This window comes from Leucopleurus acutus (genome assembly GCF_964270905.1).
Source record: "Leucopleurus acutus genome assembly, chromosome: 7".
Lineage (NCBI taxonomy): Eukaryota > Metazoa > Chordata > Mammalia > Artiodactyla > Delphinidae > Leucopleurus > Leucopleurus acutus.
This window is the reverse complement of record NC_139150.1, coordinates 22,937,106-22,958,375: the sequence shown is the minus strand read 5'-3', so window position 1 is coordinate 22,958,375 and position 21,270 is coordinate 22,937,106. Positions and strand designations below refer to the sequence as shown.

At 38.7% G+C, this 21,270-nt stretch overlaps 1 protein-coding gene across 1 annotated transcript in view; it reads right to left on the bottom strand.

The window, feature by feature from the left end:
• Positions 1-21,270, bottom strand: part of SVEP1 (sushi, von Willebrand factor type A, EGF and pentraxin domain containing 1) — a gene marked incomplete at its 3' end in the record, with an annotated part of 178,436 nt that overhangs the window by 6,083 nt on the left and 151,083 nt on the right. The window contains exons 39-45 of the mRNA XM_082842808.1: positions 19,433-19,658; positions 17,548-17,703; positions 12,581-12,644; positions 11,033-11,206; positions 7,961-8,137; positions 3,635-3,805; positions 150-245 (exon numbers count right to left, since the gene is read on the bottom strand). Of these exons, the coding sequence (XP_082698934.1) occupies positions 150-245; positions 3,635-3,805; positions 7,961-8,137; positions 11,033-11,206; positions 12,581-12,644; positions 17,548-17,703; positions 19,433-19,658 (1,064 nt within the window). The remainder of the gene's footprint in view (positions 1-149; positions 246-3,634; positions 3,806-7,960; positions 8,138-11,032; positions 11,207-12,580; positions 12,645-17,547; positions 17,704-19,432; positions 19,659-21,270) is intronic.

Here is a 21,270-nt window from a genome sequence, read left to right as displayed (position 1 = left end):
GTCAGCCCTTGGCCCTCTGTCTGGTCTGCTATGGGATTTAAGCCAGTGAATTTCTGCCACTAGTAAAGCCAGCTCCTGGTAACTCCCCTGAGTTGGCAACTTCTAGACTAACCACTGGGACTCAAAGTAAGATTTGAGGGCAGACTCACGCTCTTCACAGAGACGCCCCATCCAGCCGTCCGGACAGGAACAAGCATTTGGGCGTTGGCAGATACCTCCATTCTGACATGGGAACCGACACACAGCTGGAAAACAAGCAGAATGAGTCATAAATCTAGGGAATTATGGAAGGGTGGTTGTCAGAAAATAGCACTGATTATTTACATTTCATGGTATTTCCTTGAATCGAGTTTTAAGGAAGAGAAACAAAACCCAATCTCAAGATTCGGTTGGGGGTGAGCATGAGGGGCTCAGGAGGGGCATAAACAAGCTTGGGTAGTTCTGAGACTGTAACTATCAACGTTTTCATAATTTGAGGATTCAGGGCAGGAGGGAACAAGGCGGTTTATATAAAAAGATAGTCTCTTTTGATCTGGACCAGGGGAAGTGCCCTTCTAGAAGATGCGAAAATTCTCTTCCAAAGGAGGCCTTTGATGGCCGGTAGCTCTTTGGTGATACCACTGTCCCACACTATCTTAAACAAGTGAAGAAACAAACAAACAAGTAAACAAACACACAACTTTCATTTGACTTCTGACTTTAAGTGACACCTGGGCTATTCCTTGAGGATACCACCTCCTCAGCTTCCCTCTGAAGAGGAGTTTGCACACACTCTTACAACCCATGTGCTGGTGATCTCATTTCTCACTGCTGCTTCCAGACAATTAATCTCCTTTCTCTTGCAATAACCCTTGCCTCTTTTGAGGCTCATGCCTTTCACTCACTGATTTCCTCAATTCTCCCTGCCCCCAAAGTCACTGAAGACTTTGGCATTTTTGACTTAAGACATGACACCATAAAACTCCTAGAAGAGAACATTAGCAAAACATTCTCTGACATAAATTGTAGCACTATTTTCTCAGGTCAGTTTCCCAAGGCAAAAGAAATAAAAGCAAAACTAAACAAATGGTACCTAATCAAACCTATAAGCTTTTGCATAGCAAAGGAAACCATAAGCAAAATGAAAAGACAACCTACGGGATGGGAGAAAATATTTGCAAATGATGCTACCGACAAGGGCTTAATTTCCAAAATATACAAACAGCCCATACAATTCAATATCAAAAAAACCAACAACCTAATTTAAAAATGGGCAGAAGACCTAAATAGACATTTCTCCAAAGAAGACACACAGATGGCCAACAGGCACATGAAAAGATGCTCAACATCACTAGTTATTAGAGAAATGCAAACCAAAACTACAATGAGTTATCACCTCACACTGGTCAGAATGGCCATCATCAAAAAGTCTACAAATAATAAACGCTGGACAGGGTGTGGAGAAAACCCTCCTACACTGTTGGTGGGAATGTAAATTGGTGCAGCCACTAAGGAGAAGAGTATGGAGGTCCCTTAAAAAATTTTAAAAAGTTACCATATTAGTTACCGTATGATCCAGCATTCCTACTCCTGGGCATACATCCAAAAAAGACAAAAACTGTAATACGAAAAGATACACGCACCCCAGTGTTCTTAGCAGACAATGGCCAATAGCTATTAGCAGACAATAGCTGCTAATAGCCAATAGCTAATAGCAGACAACAGACAATAGCCAAGAAGCAACCTAAGTGTCCATCAACCTAAGTGTCCATATATATATGCACGCGCGCGCACACACACACACACACACACACACACACACACACACACACACAATGGAATATTACCCAGCCATAAAGAAGAATGAAATATTGCCATTTGCAGCAACATGGATGGACCTAGAGATTATCATACTAAGTGAAGTACGTCAGAGAAAGACAAATATTATATGATATCACTTATATGTGGAAACTAAAAAATAATACAAATGAACTTATTTACAAAACAGAAAAAGACTCACAGATAAAGAAAACAAAATTATGGTTACCAAAGGGGAAAGGAGGAGGAGTATGGGACTAACAGATAAACAATACTATATATAAAATAAATAAAAAGGATTTATTGTATAGCATAGGGAACTATATACAATATCTTTTTTTTTTTTTTTTTTGGCAGGGGGCCGCACCATGCGGGCTTGTGGGATCTTAGTTTGCCAACCAGATATTGAACCCAGGCCCTCGGCAGTGAAAGTGCGGAGTCCTAACCACTGGATCGGCAGGGAATTCCCTCAATATCTTGTAATAACCTATAATGGAAAAGAATCTGGAAAAGAATATATATCCGAATCACTTTGCTATACACCTGAAACTAACACAGTATTGTAAATCAACTATAAAATTGAAAAATCAACAATAAAATAATAAAAAAAGACTTTGGCCTTTTTTCACCCCAAATCCAAATCTGACCACTGTCCTCATGGCCATGTGGACAGCCCATCTAACAACCTGATTATTCTTTTAGTTCCTTGGTAATGTCTGTCCTGTTCAGTAGCAGAATTCCTCACTTTTAGTATTTGTAGAATGAATGGAATAATTATTATGATTTGTAAAAAAAGTAGCCTATCTTATTAGAGAAATGTAAGTTTTAGAAGGACATACTAGGATGTCTCATTATCTACCTCATTCCATTTTGCAGAATTTTCAACATAGAAACCTCCCCCCACCGAGAAGATATTATTATTATTTTTTTTTAGTTTTATTTATTTATTTATTTTTGGCTGCGTTGGGTCTTCGTTGCTGCACACAGGCTTTCTCTAGTTGTGGCGAGCGGGGGCTACTCTTCGTTGCGGTGCGCGGGCTTCTCATTGCGGTGGCTTCTCTTGTTGTGGGGCCTGGGGTCTAGGCGCGTGCAGGCTCAGTAGTTGTGGCTTGCGGGCTCAGTAGTTGTGGCTCATGGGCTTAGTTGCTCCACGGCATGTGGGATCTTCCTGGACCAGGGCTCGAACCCGTGTCCCCTGCATTGGCAGGCAGATTCTTAACCACTGCACCACCAGGGAAGTCCCCGAGAAGATACTATTGAATGCACTCACAAAATTCATCCTTAGGTTTGCAAATTCAATCCAGCAAGTAAAGAGACAGCTCGTGTAAACATGGAATGCTCACCACCAGCCCCCAGCATGTCCACGGAGACCAAGTGGTGGGCTCTGCTTCCTTGGGGCCACCCAGTACCTCTTGTCTCATACTCTGCCCTCTGGGTGGGCTGCCTCATCCCTTATGGGGCTCAGGGGTCTGCTCAGGATGGACGAGTAGAACTGGAATCTGTGTTGAAACACCTGAGTGTCCAGGAGGTGCCCTCATTGCCCAGACATGACACAGCTCCCCTTAGTAGCTGGAGAACACTTCCAAGATTTGGAGAGAAGACTTGCGTAAGGAGCCATGATTGACTCAGAAAGGGGCCATGTGCTGGGCCAGAGGTCTGTGTGCAAGCCTTCAAAAATCAAACTCATAAAGTTAAGGAAAATGACACACATGTTAAAAGAAGACTGAAAGCCAAGGAAAGATAAAATAGCGTGCATACCAGTTGTCGGCCATATCAGACTGCCATATACATTTTCCTACAGCTTCAGTAAGAACTAACCATTCAAATATTTCCTTACCTCTGCAGACAGGAGGTGATGTCCAGGTTCCATTCTCTAGGCAAACACTCCTCAGGGAACCCTCCAACACGTATCCACTGTAACACGAGTAGGTGATCATGTCCCCATACTGATAATGTACACCTCGGGCAATGGCATTTTCTACATGAGTTGGTGGACCACATGAGATTTCTATAGGAAAACAAAAATATAATTCAGCTTGTGCTACTAACCCAGCCAGTGGTTGGGAGAGGACACAGTCTCACCTCTAAGACTTAAAGAGGAAAGACAAAATACACAAAGGTAACCTTTTCACTTACATAATATCTAAAAGACACCAGAAACTAAAAGCATCACCTGCTGCTCTCTAGAAAAATTAGATGTACAATCAAAGGTTTTGTCTTCTGATTCATATGTTGAAGCTGAGCTATTTTATACTCAAGGCAGTAAGTCTTGCCTTCTTATACCTCGTCGAAGAGGTATAAGAACTTCAATGCAGCATGCTTATCAAATAAGAAGAGAAGAAGCATGGGGATTATTTATAGTCTATCACTTTAGAGTAAAGATCATGAATTGTAGTACTGCAGATTCCATCATGGCTGTTTTATTAGTGCCTAGAACAGTGCCTGGCGTACAATGGGCTCTCGATACATGTTTGAAAAATGAGTAAATGAATGAATACTGTCTCTAGCCCAAAGATACTCCATTTACACAGCTTGATGAGGTTTATGAAATTCAAGCTTTCCCATCAGTTTCCCTCTTTCCAAGACGGTAAAGCAGTGACTCTCCTCTTTTGGAAAGTGTAAGATTGAAGGAGAATCCTCTCTTTTAAAAGCAAATGTACTGAATATTTAAATAAAAATGTTTATAACTCATTTTGCTTTGAGAACTTTACAAGAGAATAAACTAGATAACCAGAGTTTTTCTGTGGTGTCTCACAAGACAAGGACTCGATTGGAGTCAGGACTCTCATTAGTATCCAGTTTGTATGAGGCTAACTTTTAGATGAGTCTTCATGAACTGGCTTCTGAAAGGTCACTTTGTGGTCATAATGCTATTAAAATCTTGCCAGAGGGGATGATCAATTTGTCTGATTCTTCTAAATTTTCTTTTCCTTCTAAGGTAGTTAAAAACATTAATTCAATCAGTCAGATATCCAATATGTATCAATGCATACGGTGTACCAGAAACTGGAAAGAAATAAATGGGGAAAATGCTGTACCTTTGCTCAGACAAATGGGTGAAGATAGACAAAGAAATACTGTCGTACAACTTAAAAAGAGCTATATTAGAGGTCCGGATGCCATACTGCAGAAAAATTGAGGTGAATGTAACTAATTATGCTTACGATTGTCAGGGTACGAATCACAACGACAGTGGCCTTTGGACCAGGCCATAAAGTCTGAGTGGATCAGAGGACTGTTGCTTCCAGGCTGGGGGAACAGCATGTAAAAAGATACCAGTGAGCTTGACGGTTTACAGACGTGGTTGTCAAAGCACGGATTTCAGGCCACCTATGTGGGAATCAGCTTGGGTTCTTATTAAAAATGCAAACTTCTGGGCTTTCTAGCTTTTGAGTCTGCATCTTACATACTCTCCCCAGAGGATTCTCATACACACTAAATTTTAATCACTGGTTTGTAGTGATAAATAGCAGGATGAGGTGAAAAGGATGAGGAAGGTGGCTGCTTTGGTCCCTCAGGAAGGATATTTGTTCTAAGCCAAAGACTTCCTGTCTAACAGAAAATGCAAAAGAGGGATTGAGGACAACAACTGTGGAAACTGTCTCCTCTCCTAGGCAACCCCGGATCTTCTCAAGAATACTGAGGAATAATTAAGCATGCACTGAAGGGACATTTGTAATAAATGCATGTCTCTCCTGGCTCTCGCTTCCAGTGCCCTGAGTGGTAAGTCTCCGGGAGCTAAGGCCAACGTGAGGATATGTGGGCAGAATCGGGCCACTTGGCCTGCTTTAGTTCAGGCTGATGGCTTTAAAGGAGCCTAGACAGTCAAGGCTTATACATACTTAGTTCTTCCCACTTCACAAGGGGTAGATTTCATAAGGAGTTGGGACCCAAATCCCAGCTAAAAGTATGATACACACTTTTCTGGAGTAAAATCAAAATTCTAATGCTGCAGTAGGCTGCTAGCTGAAAATTCAAGGATTTGGGGCTATTTTTCAGCTCTTCCTATCAGGACATATCACAAATATATACCAATTCATTTTTCAAAACAAACCTATAAGATAGGAATTATTGGTGCTATTTACAAATGAGAACTCCAAAGTTCAGAGAAGTTAGGGCACTAGCATAAGTTTAGAATTAGAAAGTTTTGAGGACAGAACTCAAACCCAGGTTTTCTCTGATTTCAGAATCCCCATTGCCTTCATATGCACATTTTTTTTTTTTTTTTTTTTTTTTTGCGGTATGCGGGCCTCTCACTGTTGTGGCCTCTCCCGTTGCGGAGCACAGGCTCCAGACGCGCAGGCTCAGCGGCCATGGCTCACGGGCATAGCTGCTCTGCGGCTTGTGGGATCTTCCCGGACCGGGGCACGAACCCATGTCTCCTGCATCGGCAGGCGGACTCTCAACCACTGCGCCACCAGGGAAGCCCCCATATGCACATTTTTAATCTCATTAATTAAAGTGCAAGTGTTCCGAAGATGAAGACCACTGTAGGCATAACATAGTTTTATACTATGTAGCCCATTACCCCGCATCTGGTTAGACTCAATGAATATTTGTTAGTTGACTGCTGTAGAGGGAGTAGCCTGGACCACAAAGGAGGGCAGGATATTGGGCAGGAAAGATGCTTTATGTGTGTTAAGAAATGTCAAGAGTTCTATAAAAAGGAATGAAATAATGCCATTTGCAGCACTAGAGATTATCACCCTAAGTGAAGTTAAGTCAGACAGAGAAAGACAAATATCATATAATATCACTTATATGTGGAATCTAAGAAATAATACAAGTGATCTTATTTACAAAACAGAAACAGACCCACAGACATATAAAACAATCTTATGGTTACTAAAGGGAAAGGAGGGGGAGGGATAACTTAGGAATTTGGGATTAACAGATACACACTACTATATATAAAGTAGCACAGGGTACTGTATTCAATATCTTGTAATAACCTATACTGGAAAAGAATCTGAAAAAGAATATATATATATATAGATATTTGTAACTGAATCACTTTGCTGTCCACCCAAAACTAACACAATATTGTATATCTACTAGACTTCAATAAAAGAAAAAAGTAGCAAATGCTTATGTAAATTAAAATATTTAAAAAAGCAGAATAATGTCAAGAGTTATCACAAGGCAGCAAGAGATGCTGCCAGACTGTGTGTTAGGTATCAGCATGGTGCTAGCCCAGAGGCTTTCCAGTTGTGGTTCCAGCACCAGCAGTATTGCCATCAGCAACACCTGGGAAACTGTTAGAGATGCAAATTCTCAGGCCTCACTCCAGACCTATTGAATCAGACACTCTAGGATGGGCCCAGCAATCTGCTTTTTAAAAATTTTTTAAAAATATTTATTTATGGGCTTCCCTGGTGGCGCAGTGGTTGAGAGTCCGCCTGCCGATGCAGGGGACACGGGTTCGTGCCCCGGTCCGGGAGGATCCCACATGCCGCGGAGCGGCTGGGCCCGTGAGCCATGGCCACTGAGCCTGCGCATCCGGAGCCTGTGCTCCGCAACGGGAGAGGCCACAACAGTGAGAGGCCCGCGTACCACAAAAAAAAAAAAAAAAAAAAAAAAAAATTTATTTATTTACATACATATGCATGCATGCCTGCTGCACCGGGTCTTAGTTGCAGCATGTGGAATCTAGTTCCCTGACCAGGGATTGAACCTGGGCCCCCTGCATTGGAAGCATGGAGTCTTAATCGCTGGACCACCAGGGAAGTCTCCCAGCAATCTGTTTTTAACAAGCCCTCTAGGTGGTTCTGATATCCGCTCAAGCTGGAGAACCACGGTGAAATAATTTTTGTATTGCAAATCATGCATAGCCCATTAAAGGAGAGTTTAGGGACTCTGACAGTGTGGAGAAAAAAAGGTATTTTAGATTTAATACCCTGCTCACTCTTAGAAGAGCACGTTTTGAAAACCTGTTCAGTAAATTCTGGTCAGGCAGGTTTTAGTCTAGTTCTGGACTGTGTTTTTATGTTTGGATTTTAAATTAAAAAAAAAATTTTTTTAAGTAGCAAGACAGAAGTTGATGACCATGATAAGATAGAGTTCTAAATATCTACATGTAAGTTGCCTGATTGAAAATAATCTCCCAAAGATGAGAAAACACTTCCCACTAATGAAATTCACTGGATCCCACGTGTTGACTTACTTTCACATCTGGCACTTGTTTGTGTCCACGTCTCATCAGGGTTGCAGGTGATGATGCTGTGGCCCTGGAGCAGGAATCCTTCCCTACACTTGATAGATACGTTCTGATCGACATAAAACTCCTTTTCAGAAAGCACAGCATTCTCAGGGATCACAAAAGGGACAGGGCATGGATTTGCTGTTAAAAATAAAAGAAAATGTGTACTGGTATTTTCCCTCTTTTCTGAGTTTGTATCTTTGAAGGCAGAGCATTAGCCCTGCTGGAGCTGGGTTCTCAGTAATGATAATATAAGGCTTAAAAATATAGAACTTCACACCATCACCCTGATATCAAAACCGGACAAAGATGTCACAAAAAAAGAAAACTACAGGCCAATATCACTGATGAACATAGATGCCAAAATCCTCAACAAAATACTAGCAAACAGAATCCAACAGCACATTAAAAGGATCATACACTATGATCAAGTGGGGTTTATCCCAGGAATGCAAGGATTCTTCAATATACACAAATCAATCAATGTGATAAACCATATTAACAAAGTGAAGGAGAAAAACCATATGATCATCTCAATAGATGCAGAGTAAGCTTTCAACAAAATTCAACACCCTTTTATGATAAAAATCCTCCAGAAAGTAGGCATAGAGGGAACTTTCCTCAAAATAATAAAGACCATATATGACAAACCCACAGCCAACACCATCCTCAATGGTGAAAAACTGAAACCATGTCCACTAAGATCAGGAACAAGACAAGGTTGCCCACTCTCGCCACTATTATTCAACATAGTTTTGGAAGTTTTAGCCACAGCAATCTGAGAAGAAAAAGAAATAAAAGGAATCCAAATCGGAAAAGAAGAAGTAAAGCTGTCACTGTTTGCAGATGACATGATACTATACAGAGAATCCTAAAGATGCTACCAGGAAACTACTAGAGCTAATCAATGCATTTGGTAGAGTAGCAGGGTACAAAATTAATGCACAGAAATCTCTTGCATTCCTATACACTAACAACGAAAAATCTGAAAGAGAAATTAAGGAAACACTCCCATTTACCAATGCAACAAAAAGAATAAAATACCTAGGAATAAACCTAGCTAAGGAGACAAAAGACCTGTATGCAGAAAACTACAAGACACTGATGAAAGAAATTAAAGATGATACAAACAGACAGAGAGATATACCATGTTCTTGGATTGGAAGAATCAACATTGTGAAAATGAAAAATGACCCAAAGCAATCTACAGATTCAATGCAATCCCTCTCAAACTACCAAGGGCCATTTTCACAGAACTAGAACAAAAAATTTCACAATTTGTATGGAAACACAAAAGACCCCGAATAGCCAAAGCAATCTTGAGAAAGAAAAACAGAGCTGGAGGAATCAGGCTCCCAGACTTCAGACTATACTACAAAACTACAGTAATCAAGACAGTATGGTACTGGCACAAAAACAGAAAGACAGATCAATGGAACAGGATAGAAAGCCCAGAGATAAACCCATGCACATATGGTCACCTTATCTTTGATAAAGGAGGCAAGAGTATACAATGGAGGAAAGACAGGCTCATCAATAAGTGGTGCTGGGAAAACTGGACAGCTACATGTAAAAGAATGAAATTAGAACACTTTCTAACACCATACACAAAAGTAAACTCAAAACGGATTGAAGACCTAAATGTAAGGCCAGACACTATAAAACTCTTAGAGGAAAACATAGGCAGAACACTCTATGACATAAATCATAGAAAGAGTCTTTTTGATCCACCTCCTAGAGAAATGGAAATAAAAACAAAAACAAACAAATGGGACCTAATGAAACGTAAAAGCTTTTGCACAGCAAAGGAAACCATATACAAGATGAAAATTCAACCCTCAGAATGGGAGAAAATATTTGCAAATGAAGCAGCTGACAAAGGATTAATCTCTAAAATATACAAGCAGTTCATGCAGCTCAACATCAAAAATCAAACAACCCAATCCAAAAATGGGCAGAAGACCTAAACAGACATTTCTCCAAAGAAGATATACAGATTGCCAACAAACACATGAAAGAATGCTCAACATCACTAATCACTAGAGAAATGCAAATCAAAACAAAAATGAGGTATCACCTCACACCAGTCAGAATGGCCATCGTCAAAAATCTACAAACAATAAATGCTGGAGAGGGTGTGGAGAAAAGGGAACCCTCCTGCACTATTGGTGGGAATGTAAATTGATAAAGCCACTATGGAGAACAGTATGGAGGTTCCTTAAAAAACTAAAAATAGAACTATCATATGACCCAGCAATCCCACTAGTGGGCATATACCCTGAGAAAACCATAATTCAAAAAGAGTCATATACCACAATGTTCACTGCAGCACTATTTACAGTAGCTAGGACATGGAAGCAACCTAAGTGTCCATCGACAGATGACTGGATAAAGAAGAAGTGGCACATACATACAATGGAATATTACTCAGCCATAAAAAGAAACAAAATTGAGTTATTTGTATTGAGGTGGATGGACCTAGAGTTGGTCACACAGAATGAAGTAAGTCAGAAAGAGAAAAACAAATACCGTATGCTAACACAAGTACATGGAATCTAAAAAAAAAAAAAAAGACACAGATGTAGAGAATGGACTTGAGGACATGGGGAGGGAGAAGGGTAGGCTGGGACGAAGTGAGAGAGTAATATTGACATATATACACTACCAAATATAAAATAGATAGCTAGTGGGAAGCAGCTGCATAGCACAGGGAGATCAGCTCAGTCTCGACCACCTAGAGGGGTGGGACAGGGAGGGTGGGAGGGAGACACAAGAGGGAGGGGATACGGGGATATATGTATGCATATAGCTGATTCACTTTGTTATACAGCAGAAACTAACACAACATTATAAAGCAATTACATTCCAATAAAGATGTTAAAAAAAATACCCCATAATATTTGGTTTGGATATGCACAGATTTCTTTCTCTGGGCCAATCTCACCTATACGTGAATTTTCCACCATGGTTTAGACATTTGGGAAATTAATTAGAAAACTGAATCTGAGTTAATCCCCTCCTAAGGTCAACACACACGTTTGCAGAGAGGAACTGGGTGGCTCCAAGTCCCATTTTCCGTGCAGGAGGCCTCGGGTGCCCCTTCAAGGCTGTAGCCTCTGTTGCAGGAATACACCACGCTGGGTCCAGCAGTACTGTTTTCAAATTCAGCTTTCCCGTTCAGAAACCCAAGTGGAGCTTCACACTTGGTCTCTAAAAAGAAAAAGAAAAGCTTCATCTTAAGTGATTTTCCCAGTCCTCTTTCCTTCTGCAAAGAACTTTATCACTCATTTAATAATTTAGAAAGAAAAAGAAAAGAAAACCACAGAGTAACACGTTCCATACAGAACATTTTCTTACTATCTTGCATTTCAGAGATAGAAACTATTCAAACCATTATCATTGTAGTTTGAATTAAACCTGCTGCAAAACGGAAACAATCCCCTCACCGACACCATAGCAGTTTCCTATTCCAGACATAGATGTTTCCTTTTCATTCTCCTCTCCTTTCACCCTGCATGTACATTCACACACTTTTTGATAATGAACAACTGAGATAAAAAAATGCTATTACTGGGAATGCCCAATGATGCCTTTCTGTGACTTGAGATGTTACTCAATGTTTATGTATGTGTTTATGTACACACACACACGCACACACGGTTCTTTTTTAGAACTAAAAAGTCATATTCTCCATTGAATTTCAGCCATATAATATTGCTTAAAAGACTTAAGATTCCTATTGCATACAAAATCAACTGATTAATCTATACTAGACAGTATGGTTGAAACAACAGTGAACAAAGGTTCAGGTACCCCAAGTCCTAGTGTTAGCTCTGCCACTAACTCCATTTCTGATACTGGGTGGGTCACATCGCCCTCTCCCAGCCCGTTTTCACTCATTGGTCAACTCAAGGGTCTGGACTATATTATTCAAGAGGCCCCTTCTAGTTTGAAAATTTGATGACTCCTCCAGAATTATTAAGAGAAAAACATTTTTAAGCCTGCCGTTTTGATTGGTTTGTAACTATTGTATTTACATACATTGTCTTTCGGCAGAGGAGTAATATGAGCCATATCGTAGGAACAGAGTCACCTGTATTCACCCACATCCTGCTAAACACACTTGACTGTTCTCATACAATGAGTTAATGAAAGTTCCACAGACAGTGTGAATATTCATTTATTGGACAGTGGCACCAACATCATTTTAAGAAGATGTTAGTATTGCCCAGGACTGTTACCAAGGCAACAGCTCTAAGCCTTCTAATTTATCATTATTTTGGGGAAAAACCCATAAAAAGTCAGGTAAACTCAATAATTAACTAGTTTCTAAACAAAATGTTTGCCATTCCAGGGTCAGCAATCTTGTGCTCTATTGCAGTTTAATCATTAATCTCTACCACAGTGTTTCACCCTTCTATTGCTTTGGTGCCCTTGAGCAAAAGCCCGTAAAAGGTTCGCATGCAGTTCACGGAGTCAATTTTTTTTTTTTTAATTACAAAAATGACTTATAAAGAAAATGTGGTCACATGGTTATTTTGTGTCCTTAGTATCGTTTTGGGGACTAAGTGTCATTTGACTTACTTTTGCACGTTGCCACCCCTCCACTCCACTGTCCGTTCTCCTGACAGACCCGTTCCCTGTTCCCCTGTGAATCAATGAAAACAGGTCATTGACAAGATGGTACCTCTATAAGGAAAAACTAAGGGAATGCAAAGTCACCTCAGATGTGAACTTGAAACTCTTGGCACTGGAATGCTAAATAAATTCATTAAATAAATAGAGTTTAAGAGGGAGGTTTAAACTTTCAAAAATGTTTTCATCAAATTACCTCAAAATTCGTATTCTGGCTGATGAGTGTAATTAAGGTGCAGACTTGGTTTCACTTTTTGTTTAAATGATAACTACTTATAACCAATAGCAAAGACTGATGAAGAATGTGTCTGAAATGTCAGAGAGGTATATTTGCTTAGGACACTTAAAAATATTTTGACTTAAATTTATTTTTTAATACCTGAGAGGTACAGCAAAGAAGGTGAATTAGTTTATTTATACCCTTGGACATGAAACATGTCAAGATATCTTACTGGTATCAGGATTGACTTTTTGACAATGTAACGTATCCATTAAAGATAAACTTACCCTATTAAGGTCCCGAGCAAGTAAAATTTTATATATTTTGAGTAAAAATCTTTCTAAAATTTATTTCCCTGCCTTCAGAAATAAAGTAAAAATAATGTAATTTACTTAAAAAAATATTTATAGTTGTTATTCAATGCACCTTTGGTATATTTTCCAATATCCCATAGCCCTTGGGGGCTATACAGGCTGTCTGCGCCCCCTAGAGTTATTATGGGCTGAGCTAGGCTAAGATTACTGGGTTTTTATTTCTGGATATAATTTTTATGCGACCTTGCTGCCTCTTTCTTTGTTGTTTATCTTTTACTGTAATCATCAGTGTTCCTAATGATAACCTTTTCCCATGTTTTAAATTCCTAATTTACTATGGAATAATAAGATAAATAAAATTCTCTAACATAATATGTTAAAAAAAAAAAAGGTTAGGTTCCAAGTAATGTATTAAGGGGCTCGACCCTAAGTCAAGTATATGAACCTTAGCACATGGATTTTGTCTCATGGCTTTTCAATCCTCAGAGCTCTTTGGATACATATCCTCTTGAAGCTGTGTTCTAAATTAGCAAGATGTCTGAAAAGGAGCAATTGCCTCTACTTTGGTTTTTATCTGATTGACTGATGTCTTTTATCCTTAATCTTCTATTCAAAGGCATTTACTTTGAGCTATCGGTTTAATTACTGACAAATCTTTACGTATAAAAAATCCATTGACTGATGGAAGGATACTCTCCTGACTTTCCAAGAAAATAATTGAACCAATAAAATTAAATTTTTAAAAAATATATATTCATTATTTTCTTCTTATTGAAAAAATAATATGTTTTGACTACAGAAAGGTTGGAAAACATGAAAGAAAAGTACAAAGGATTCTTCATTCAGAGATAAACCCTGTTAACATTTGCTGTACTTTTGTTGTGCTTATATACTTATGTATGCACAGGAAAATATACTATTCTAGTTTGTGAATTATTCTTTATTACTTTTTTTTTTTTTTTTGCGGTATGCGGGCCTCTCACTGCTGTGGCCTCTCCCATTGCGGAGCACAGGCTCCGGACGCGCAGGCTCAGCGGCCATGGCTCACGGGCCCAGCCGCTCCGCGGCATGTGGGATCTTCCCGGACCGGGGCACGAACCTGTGTCCCCTGCATCGGCAGGTGGACTCTCAACCACTGTGCCACCAGGGAAGCCCTCTTTATTACTTTTGAGGAAGTATATGACAAGCCATCAAAGCCAGCTCCCTATTTGGGTACTTCCAGAGTGGACTACACTCAAGTAGCTAATTTTAGTCAATAGGTTAGCATTTTTCCCACTAAGATATTTTCCTTTTTCTTCCAATAATTCACATAATATTCTGTTTCAATTATGTCAATTTTTGTTCCAATAAAAACTCAACTCTATTTTCTGTAATTATTGCTGTAAAAAAAAAAATCAAACACCATCTGTTGGTTCCCTCCCTAGTAAGCTGCAAATTTTATCATGCTTTTCCTTCTTTCTTTTTCTCTCTCTATCCCTTTACTTATCTTGCTTTTGTTTTGTTTTTTATCCGGAGTTTTAGATCCAGATTAGCATCAAGTTACTATTTTTGACATAATGTATCTTTAATCAACAATTAAGTTAGATAGTTATAGTAAGTTTTAGAATTATAGATACCACTTTATTGCTCACTACCAGCGATTTTAGAACATGACTATCTCATTTTTGAGTTATTTTGATTTCTTCCTCAGTTGCCTGTAGTGATTTTTAAGTTTTTTTTTTTTTTTTTTTTTTTTTGCGGTACGTGGGCCTCTCACTGTTGTGGCCTCTCCCGTTGCGGAGCACAGGCTCCGGACGCGCAGGCTCAGCGGCCATGGCTCATGGGCCCAGCCGCTCCACGGCATGTGGGATCTTCCCGGACCGGGGCACGAACCTGTGTCCCCTGCATCGGCAGGTGGACTCTCAACCACTGCGCCACCAGGGAAGCCCACCTGTAGTGATTTTTGCTTCGAGAAGACTGCATGTGTAGTAAAATTTTTGAGATTTAGATGACTCAAAGAAGTTGTTTACCTTACATAAAAATGATAATTTATTTACCTATTAGAAAATTTTAACATCATTTACATTAGCTGTATTAATTGCTTTGTCTGATTTTGGTAATAATATGCATACTAGGAATAATGATAATAACTACCCTCTACTGAACTCAGACAATGCATAAAGGGTGGTGCTTGCCACTTTCTTTTATCTCCAGTCCTTGCAGTAACTTTGCAAAGGTGGTTATGGCATTTCTACTACAGATGGGATGAAACAGAGGCTCAGAGAGGTTCAGTCAGTTCCCCAACATCTTTCATCCAGCAAGAGCAGAGAGCCTGTAACAGAGGTCTGCTGGGACCAAGTCCCTATTCTTAACCACTTTTCCAGCCATTGACCTTTGGTATCTGGGGCACTTGTTAAAAATGCAAAAATTCAAATTCAACAGTTCTGTTTTTGGTAAGACTTTTCCCTAATGGTGTGTTTTTCCATCCAGAGGCATTATAATGTCTGGGTGCCTCTATTTTTTTTTTCTGACATCAGTAGCCATGATGATGATAACCTAAATCCATTAATTCATAAAAGTTGCAAATTCTGAGATTTGAATTCTATCATTATTGACTGATTTCATCTACTATTTGGTTATTTAGTCATCCAGTTAGCATTGAAAAGATACTCTTCCTCCTTTCGTTGTGTTTTCAAACTAATGAATTTGCTCATGGGCATCCCCTAAAAGTTACCAACTAATTTTCTTCTAGTATCATTGTGAGTCTACTGCCATTCATGACGTATTTGATGTGTTTCAGTCCATTAAAGTTATTACCCCTTATTGATGCTAAAACGGTCTCATCTTGGCCTGTGGAAGCCTCATCCAATTGGCTCCTGAGTTTTTTTTTTTTTAACATGTCACCTTTGATAGGTTCCTTCCTAACTCATATGATAAGTTTTTCTAGGCTAATCTTTTACATTTCATGTTCCAGACCTGGACTTGGTTATTTCTGTAAGTAACTGGACATTAATATTTAGAAAAACTTTGTCAGGTGATTCAAATACGTAGCTTGGAATAAGAACAATTGTTATAGCATCTCTCTCAATTTTGTGGTTAACACTGGGATATTTCCAAAATTTTTAAGGTAAATTATCTACTTCCTCAAATTTAATGACCCATCAGTTTGCTATATATTTGTTTAGATTTTATACCACTTTCCTTCTTAACAAATTGCAAGATTACTACCCTCACATGAAGAGCAACTGAGTTTCAAAAACAGAAAAACTCTTCAACTGCAATAACCATTACATTACCATCCTTCTTTCCCCCCACCTTTTTTTTTTTTTTTTGCGGTACGCGGGCCCCTGACTGCTGTGGCCTCTCCCGTTGCAGAGCACAGGCTCCGGACATGCAGGCTCAGCGGCCATGGCTCACGGGCCCAGCCGCTCCGCGGCATGTGGGATCTTCCCGGACCGGGGCACGAACCTGTGTCCCCTGCATTGGCAGGCAGACTCTCAACCACTGTGCCACCAGGGAAGCTCCCCACCCCCACCTTTTAAAAAAAGAAAATCCTTGGATGAGGAAATAAAACAAGATCCACCTAAGCCTAGTTCCCGCTTTCATGGACCCATCTTATGGAAATTCTCTGGTTCTATGGTCAGTAGAAAAAAAATGGAACATGCTATACACATTTAACAAATCACTGGCAATGCATATTTCTGCAAAACCTACATTTAATACCATTGTAACAGCAAAACAGGAAAGAAGTTTCCCGAAAAACCAAAGGACAACATTATGTAATATAAAACAGGTCTCTTAAAGTTCAAGTTTGATGATGTGATCATGCTTTTAGCAAAACTGACTGCAGCATTCACACCAAAGTAAATAGGTGCTGCTGATGGGATTTTAATATTACAAACCAGGCAAGCATGGTCTTGAGACCTATCATGGTATTTGGTTAGAACTGCTCTGGGGACTTTTTCAGGCCACACCTGCCTTGTGGGAACCTGGAATCTCAATCAAAAACCTTCCAAGGTATTTGGGCCCATTGCTTGAGGAAACCCTAGCTTTGTATAACTAAATTCTTATGGTTGCCTCCCCACAGTGACGGATGGACTGTGTAGAATACAATTAACAGGAGGCGAAAACACAGGTTTAAATGACCGACTAAAGTCTTGTGGCTGGTATACAAAGTTCCTCTTTTTTTCATGGCTTTGATTCTTTAATTTGAGACTTACTTTGCTTTTTAAAATTGTAAGTCACTTTAAATACTTCTCAGAGAGTGCTAAAATATAAGGCAACAAAGTACAGAAAAGCCTTTTAGGACCCAAATCAGTGAAACAAAATGGCATAAGACTAAAAATATTCCTAAGTATACTGGAAAAACAAATTAATGCTAGTTAAACAATTTGTTCGCTTACCTCTAATTCATAACCAGTTTCACAGTGATAACTAATCATGCTTTCAAAGCTGTATTCACTGCCAAACACAAACCCATGTTCTGGACTTTCAGGTTTCCCACAAGAAACTGGACTGCAGGATTCATCAGAAAACGGTGGCTCCCAGGTCCCGTCAATCTAAATAACAAGTTATAAGTTACATTTAGAAATTAGTACACATGAATGAAGAAGTCTGCAAATATTGGTTGTAAAACAGAACAATCCGCAAATGATAGTCAGAGGACCTAGAACTTGGTCCTACTTCTGCCACTTATTTTCTTTGGCCTTAAAAAACGCACATTAATTATCAGATGGCTTTAACAGTCATCACTAAACAATTTTAGACATTTCTGAAACTCACAAAACAAGCATTTTCTTCCTCATAGAATCCTTTAAAAAATCAAGAACACCAGGAAGTATGTTTTCATTATGATGCATGAGGACTGGATGGTAGATACAAATATTCCATGACTTATAGTAATGCACCCTTATATTTGACATAATTCTGCGTTTTCATCTAAAGTTGATGAGAAACAGCACCTTTCAGGCATACGATCCAAAGTTTAAAAAGATGGCTTCCTTTTCTCCCTTCCCAACATGAATACTTGAAAACACTCTATCATATATTGTGAGCAAGTCACATAGTTAAAGAAAAAAAAAAGACACACATACATTTACTTTATTTCCTCACCACCACCGTTAGAATTAACATTTTCCAGCCTTCTTTTCAGGTATAGTGAGGTGTACACAGATGTTTCCCTTGAAGACTGTTATTCTCTTGCTAATGTTGTTTTGTTTTCTTTGAGGAAATAGCATATGAGTTGAATAGCTGTCTAAAACAAGACTTGAGGCTAAGCCCTTTATTCTACAGATGAGCCAGAAATAATTTTATACATATATATATACATGTATATATATATATATATGCCTGCCTCATAATTAACCATTCCCCTAATGTCAGAAATATAAATTGTATCTAATTTTTCAATACTGTAAATAATGCTTCAATAAATATATTTTTTGCACAAATGATTCTGGGTATTACTATTAACTTTTAAAAGCTACATAGTATTGTTTTCTTTTGATATATCTGGAGTTTATTTTGGTATATACTGATTTTTTCCCTAGTGGTTCCTTCATTGTATCAGAATGATTTGTTTATTAATGATTCCTTTCTTCACTGACTTGTGACGATTCCTTTATCAGGATCTACTTTTGACTTATTTCTTCCATTCCATTCATTTCCCTTTCTACCGAATTTTACACTAATACCACACTGATAGGAGCCTGGCAATTCCAAGTAGCTTTATTAAAGTGACACAAGTAGTAAGCAGAGGCAGAATTTGACTCCAATTTCTGTTTCTGCTACCTTTGCTCTTCTCCTAAAACTGGAAACATATTTGGTAACAATTAGGCCTCATTTCTACACATAGAGAGTCTATGTGTAGACCATACACATAGTTCATCTGTCATGAATCTCTTGTTATAGATGTTTAACGTTTTATTTACCTTTGGGACTTTTCACCTGCCCTTGGAACTTTCTTATTTTTAAAACTGGGACCATTGGAAAGAAAGATATATTTTATTATATTTCTACCAAAAAACTTCTCAAATTCTTTGGTTGGAAACGAGACACTTTCTCTTTTCAGGACAGCAAGATACTGCCTGTGTGGATATATGTATATGTATATCTATATCCACACACTTACATATACATATATCTATACACACACACACATATAGTATAATATACACTTACATATATAACCACACACACACACACACACACACACACACACACACACACATAGTATAATATATAAATGAGTTATACCCTACATGTTCTAATTAAGACAGATAATCTTACCTGACATGTTGATATATTAACCCCCTCATAGGTATACCCTTTTGCACATGACACAGAAACTTGCTTATTCACACTGAAATCATCCCCATGAACAAGTATGTGTGTTATGCTTGCTGGCAAAGGACATTTCTTAGGACTGCAAGAGATTCTCTCAGGGAACCAACGACCATCTTTCTGACAGGTGAATGTGTCTATCTCTGTATCCATCATATAACCTTCTAGACACCTGCAATGCAAAAGTAAAAATGAGTGCCTTAAAGGGAGTGCAATATAGTTGGTGACTTATTCTTGGATTCAAGAAGCTGTTATAAAGCTTAGTAGACATTTTATGTGATGTATTAAAAATGACTCAAATGTCAGGCGGATGGAGCTGCCTTGCAAAAACACCAAGAAAACAATGACAACCAGATGAATCCTTAGTTATCCACATTAAGGATTAGCCAAGTCTAAAGTTGCTTTAAATGTTGTTGACATGATTTACCTTTGTTCTGGATAATATCATTATTAAATTTATTTTTATTATGAAAATATCTAACAGTTCAAGAAACTCTAGACGAAGTCCAAAATAGACTCAGATCCTAGTAAGAATATAACACAATTAACATTTTTGGGGAATCTACTTTGTGCCAAATGAAGTCCTCTACATAGGGTGTGTCTTTTAACCCTGTTTAGTAGGTAGGTATCATGTAACAGTAGTATTGGTGTTCAAACTCAAGTCAAGCTGGCTCTAAAACCCTCTATGATTTTTTAAATTTGCATTTTTTCATTCAGCAAATGTTTACGGAGCATTTGTTAAATTCTAGTCACTGTTCTAATTGCTCTACAAATATGAACCCATTCTCATGTCAACCCTATGAATAGGTGTGATTATTTTCTTTATGCCCATTTTTCAGATGATGAAACTGACACCAGAGAGATTAAATAACTTTCCCAGGAAGCGACAGAGCTGAGATTCCTACCTATGGAATCTGGCTCTAGAGTCCATGCCTTTACCACTATACTATGCTGCTTTTTTAATTAACTAACATTTATTGGGTGGATATATTGTTTAAATTTCGCAAATTACCAGGCTAGGTAGCAGTCACAGGTTTTGCAAACTTGGAATGATCTGTTTACTAATAAGTGAAGCTCTGAAGACAATCAACACACAAGGAAAAACAAACAGGAGGGTCTTGGGAAGCAGGTCTTATTGTGATTTCTCAAGCTATCTGAGACACCAACGTCCAAACAGAAAATTGAAAAAGCATGTCAAAAGCGAGGAATACTTTCTGTTTTTCTTCTTGGTGCATAATCCACTATTCTTTAGGTTTCATTACAGTGACAATCCTCCCTTGGGTCTATTTCTTACTGTAATTAAGAGAAAATGAAGGTAGAGCTAAAATGTCTACAACAGACAAGCTTAAGAAGAGTTATTAAATTGTTAATAAAATCTAAGAAGCCAATATGTGAAGGCTAATCCACAATTCCTTCAGAGATATCAATAAAATCTAAATTGATTTAGAGGGTTGAGATATATTTACACATTACAGGCATTTATTCCAATAAAAGTCTAATTTACAAATTCATTCCATATTTTCTCATCTTTTTTTTAATACTACATTTTAAATGGAGAACTTTTCAGCAAAAATCACTATCTGTGCATTAAATGCTTAGTTTGCCCAGACAGCATAGGTTGGATGTCCCCTCAAGACTATCTCCCTATTAATGTTGACCAATTAAAGTATGTGATTTTGGGGGCTTCCCTGGTGGCGCAGTGGTTGAGGGTCCACCTGCCGATGCAGGGGACACGGGTTCGTGCCCCGGTCCGGGAGGATCCCACATGCCGCGGAGTGGCTGGG